We start from the raw sequence: 5,308 nt of genomic DNA, 5'->3' as shown, positions 1-5,308 counted from the left end.
TGAATCCCAGCCTGCCTGAGCTGCACTTTTGCTCTTGTCTGTAAATATAATATACTGGGCTCTTTACAGTCCAAACGCTGCAGTAATTAGATGTATTTTAGCTTGCCTTTTTTTTAAAAAAAAAAAAAAAGCCTAATATATGTTTTCACCGGGGAGAGTTTTTCAGCAGATCACTTGTAGAAATTACACATTATGCTAAATCTAATGCACTGTAATGCTCGTTTATGCAGATAATTTCTCCCCCCCCCCACCCCACATTTTCAAATCAGTGTGTGGACGTTTCTAAGAAAATAAAAAAGGAGGGTTTTTTCAAATTTGACACTCACAATGAGACTAATTACATGAAAAGGAAAATATTGCCTATAGGCTGGAGATTATACTTTACTGTGTTCATTTTTTGAAAGTCTTTGAGAAAACAAAAATGAGGCATTTGGGGGAAATCGGTGCAAGCTGTTAAGTTCCAAATAAGAGAGGTTTGCGTTCTAATTATGACAGTATTATGATGTAATTGAGAAAATTTTAAGAAGTTTTTTTTTTCCTGAAAGAAACAGTCAGAAAATCGAATTATTGTTGTTGTTGTTTTTTAAAAAATGATGTTTTCAACAACAGGTTATAGCCACAGTTTACTTACAGTGAAATTATTAAAGTTTAATGTAATTTACTTGTTTAAGAAGAAAACTTCTGGAACTTGGAAACTTTCCTTTTAACTTCTCCTTTTTGGGTGACATAATGAAACATAAATATTGGGGAGAAAAATTTCTTCTAGCATTTATTTTTCTTAGCAGACAGGGCTATGATACAATCCAAATATTTGTTTTATGATGATGCACAGACAATGTAAACACCTGAAAGCTTATAAAAACACATTCTACATTTGCTGTTGCTGAGGTGAAATATCTGCTCCTCACAGACCCTATATTTGATGTTTAACGAGGTTAAACAGTCATGCAAAGGTGTCTCAATACTTAGGCAGATAAAACCGAACCGTAATTAATTTTCGTAGGTTAAGAAACAGAGATAACCCACGTTAAAAAAAATAATAAAGTAATTATATCCCCATTCTACACCGCCTGTGTCAGACACTAATTTCTCTGAGACAGAAAGCTATTACCTCCGAAATGATAACATCTTCCACCGTTTCACCGAGTTTAGTAAAAAAAAACCCCATTAAAAAAATAGATGTTCTGGTGCATCATTAGTTTTATAGTGGAGCTCTTCTGTCTGTTTTAAACGAGAGTTGAGCCGTGACAAAACCCAGAGGGAAGAATTGAGGCTCTAAAGCCAGTGTTGAAGCAAACCCACCCTCCTCCCCCCCGGGTATTCAACTCTTCTTCTTCTTTCATAGGTCATGAAATTGGGGAACCCCGAAATTGCCCGGAGGTTGCTCATGAACGGGGCAAACCCCAACCTGAAGGACAGTACTGGCTTCGCTGTCATGCACGATGTAGCCAGAGAGGGGTTTCTGGACACTTTGCAGACTCTGCTGGAGTTCAAAGCCGATGTGAACGTGGAGGATGCTGAGGGCAACCTGCCCTTGCACTTGGCGGCCCGGGAGGGGCACGTGCGGGTGGTGGAGCTGCTGCTGGAGCACGCAGAGTGCAAGGTGGGCCACCAGAACAAGCGGGGGGCCACTGCCTACGACCTGGCCAAGCTCTACAAGAGGTCCGCCGTGGTGAAGCTCTTGGAGGACAGCAGCTTCTTCCCTGCAGCCACGGATTAAACCCACCTCGGCCGGGCTCCTTTGGACCTTGGGGCTTTCAGCCACCTTTTTCTTTTTTTTTTTCTTCTTTTTTTTCCCTCCTTTTTAATAACATTTGTTGCATCCTTACTTCTATTTTTTTTTTTTTAACAGCTGATAGTATAAATCTGAAGAAATTCTAGAGGTGGGTTTTTAGATAATGGAAATATTTTAAATCCACGCTCCCAGCAATTTCTTACACCCACCATTTGCAACGTACTCACAGACTCCGCCAGCTATACGTTGGTCACTCGTACCTAGTTTTCCAGTATCAAGTTTTACAATTTATTTTAGGTCATTCGTGTTAAGTCATTAATACAAGAGTTACCTATTCACATGCTTAATGTTGCTGGACTTTTAAGAAAAGGAAATAACCTACTGTGATTTCTCTCGCCTCTCAATCCCCCTTCCCCTTTCCTCCCTCCTCCCTTCGGTCAGGCTTAAGAGTTTGAAGTTCTGTTTTGGATCAAAACAGCCGTTTAAGGGGTAACCTGCAACTCCCAGCCCAGGCAGAGCTTGAATCAAAGGCTGCTTGGCCTGAGGACAGAGGATGGCGCTTAGAGGCTTTGGGAAATAGCTGCATTTTGACATTAACAACAGCTTGTAGAAGTAGGTCACTTACTTTCTAAATGTAGATGACACTTTTCCCCTTTGTGTATTTAAACTTTCACCAAGCTGGTTTTGAATTTAGTTACCAGAAACAGTATAAGTGGTGTTTTTTGGATTGCCAGAGGTTTTAAACAACTCAGTTTAGTAGTTCGTGTTTACTGTGCAGTGAACAAGACGTCTTTTTCTAGTTTCAAAACAAGCAGCAGAGAAGCTTTGTCAGAGGGAAGGGGACACGAAGGCTGCAATACACAGAGTTTTCTGGTCGCTTCATAAGCTGAGTGCAGTTTAGATGTTCTTTAAGTCTTATTTGCTTTCCACCAACTATTCTGTTTTGCCTGGAAATAAACTATTTTAACGGTATAGATGCATCTCACAAAAGAGGAATATTTAAATACAGTGACATTTAGGAAGCAGCACGTTTGATATTCGGGAAGTTATGTTATTGCTTGCGCCTAAAACACAATTTAACCATTGAAAAGTTTCCACTGCAATACAGTTGAGGGTATTCATCAGACCAAAACTCGTTTCCCTCTCCAGCTACAACCGGAGCTAACGATGCTCAGCACCACAACGGAAAGAGTTTAGTTTGAAACTTTTAACATTTGTACAGGATCTAGTTGTTGGGCAGATGGGCAGTTTAAAGTGCTTTCTTCTGAATAACCTGATTTTTAATTGTGCAAAATAGGAGGTTTTAAATCAATGCAAAATGAATAGTACCTAAAATAGCACTTAAAAGAGGAGGGGGTGTACATTAGCTTAGATTTTAACTCTTCAAAGAAAAAGATTTTAGCCCCACAAAATCAGTTACTATCATTTTTGAGTAAAAAATAATTTGCTGAAACTGTCTGTCACGTTTACTATAGGCTCTGTCACACTGCTGTGTTTTCTGATTAAAAACCTCTGTGAAATATGAAGCTTTCCGGGCTTTTGTTGTCATTTTTTGTTCACAAGGGATCTAGAGATCATTTATGCAAGCAGCCCGGCGCATAGGCTGCGTGATTGGGGAAATAACCCACCAAATACCTGGTATAAAAAGCACTAAAACCACCTGAAATATTAAAACCGAGCGAGGTAATCCGCAGGTCCCCGAGGTGAAGCGACCCAAAGCAGTCTCTGTTGCTCTCTGTGTCTTCCTTTCCTCATGTCCTGGCGGATGCTCCGAGCTTTTTCCTTCTCCACAACTAGTGCCCCGCACTCCTCTGGCAACGCAGCAATCCGCGCTGCCCCAGGATTTCTCCCGCTCGCTGCTACGGCAGAGGAGAACATCGAAAGGTAATATTCCTCATTCTCACTTATTTTTCACTTGTGCGACTAAAAAAACCTCATCCCAGAGCCGTTTTGAGCTCCATCAGCATATAATGTGCGATAAACCGAAGTTTAAGTAGTGGCTTAATAAAACAACTGCTTTTCCGAGTAAAATGCCCCGCCTAGTCAGAAATAGCGGCTTTATTGCATGCCAGAAGTTCATGTTTAAAGCCAGGACGGGTTACACCACGGTCGTGCCTATAGAGATAGCGGGTGAGTCACGAGCGATGTTAAGTCTGGTTTAAAGGTACCTTTTATTTGCTTTTACTGCTGCATTTTCTCTGTAAGCCACTCCATTTATCGGAAACATTATTAGAGGCTGAAATTCCTAGTTAGATACTTTGAAAGTGCAAATTAGTCTCTGTTGCCCCAGAAAGTTCATCGTTACTGCAAAAAGTCTCTGGGAAACCCAAGAAATCCCTCAGTTGGTGTGTTCCGTGCACCTTACAGGGTTTGTAGGTGATAAAACTGCCTGGTTGGGGTGTGCTGGGGGTCAGCTGTCCTACCGAGGTTTTTACTTTTACTGAGCGAGGAGAAAATAATAGAAAACAAGTTTAATTAATAGGGATCCTCATACCGAAAAACTATTCCAACAACGGATGTGGTTTCAGAAATTACTTTTGTGATTTCTTTTTCCCTAGTAGTCTGGCAACATCAAAAAGTCCAGTTTTACAAATTCTCATGTTTGTGAAAATGTCAGCAATAATATTTACCCGGAGATGCAAAACTGCAGCGTGTGAGATGGAACGAAATATTTTTTTGAGAGCTTTTATTGAGACATAAACCAACTGAAAAAATAAGTCTCCCAGGCAGGAGCAGAGACTGTCCTGCAGCAGCCCAGGAACAAGCAGTAAACAGTGTAGCATCGAGATGAGATGTTTAAATAGAAACAAACACAGCAAGCACAGAAAAATGCGAAGAAATAGAGTATAAAATGTAGCTGTACCAGGATTCCTACTGCCCAGGCTGCTTGAGAACACAGCTGTGGGGAAAGAGCCCTCTCCCCTATTTCAGTTACACGGATGAGCAAAGCTCTTACACTTGACCTTTGTTTCTAAATCACCCTGGGAACAGCGGCGGGGGCTGTTGAATTGCTTTGGAAAAGGGGCAGATTCTAAAGGGATCCTACCGGGAACGAAGGGAGATTCCTCTGTGGCAGCAGCAGCACCCTGAGAGGGTGAAAGAGCCGGGGGAGAGGGGCTCAGCTGAGGCAGGCACCCAGGGCTGGCCCTGCCTCTCTCTGGAGGAGTGTAAATTATTAGGTGTTGGAAGGTGAATTCAGCTCAGTGGCCAGTGCAATAGGTGACTGCACATTGAAGTGCATGAAAAGACTTTTTTGCCTGTTTTTGGTGTGGGGAGAGGAATAAAATCAATGCTTTATTCCATGCTGGGATAAGAAATTAGCTCCGTAGGAAATGCCATTGCATTGTTCACACCAAGAAAGAGTTAAACAAGTAGAAAACCACCACTTTTTAGCTTTTGAAAGAAAGAAAAGGGTCTCTTCCACAAATGTACCTGGCAATTCACTGGGCAGCCAGGAACAACCGTGCATTGTTATCTGCTTACTAAAATGCTGAAATTCCCTCGAAAAAAGCGAGGAGAGGAAAGCCTCTGCATTTATTTGCAGGACTGTTATGGTGTGCATGGCGGGGGGGT

The 5,308-nt window shown here is 41.7% G+C and overlaps 1 protein-coding gene across 1 annotated transcript in view; it reads left to right on the top strand.

The window, feature by feature from the left end:
• Positions 1 to 1,720, top strand: part of CDKN2C (cyclin dependent kinase inhibitor 2C) — a 4,516-nt gene extending 2,796 nt beyond the window's left edge. Inside the window, exon 2 of the mRNA XM_010162774.1 lies at positions 1,346 to 1,720. Coding sequence (XP_010161076.1) covers positions 1,346 to 1,720 — 375 coding nt within the window. The remainder of the gene's footprint in view (positions 1 to 1,345) is intronic.
• The last annotated feature ends 3,588 nt before the right edge of the window (positions 1,721 to 5,308 follow it).

The sequence above is a fragment of the Antrostomus carolinensis genome, unplaced genomic scaffold, assembly GCF_000700745.2.
Source record: "Antrostomus carolinensis isolate BGI_N321 unplaced genomic scaffold, ASM70074v2 scaffold25472, whole genome shotgun sequence".
NCBI lineage: Eukaryota > Metazoa > Chordata > Aves > Caprimulgiformes > Caprimulgidae > Antrostomus > Antrostomus carolinensis.
This window is presented reverse-complemented; position numbering and strand designations above follow the sequence as displayed.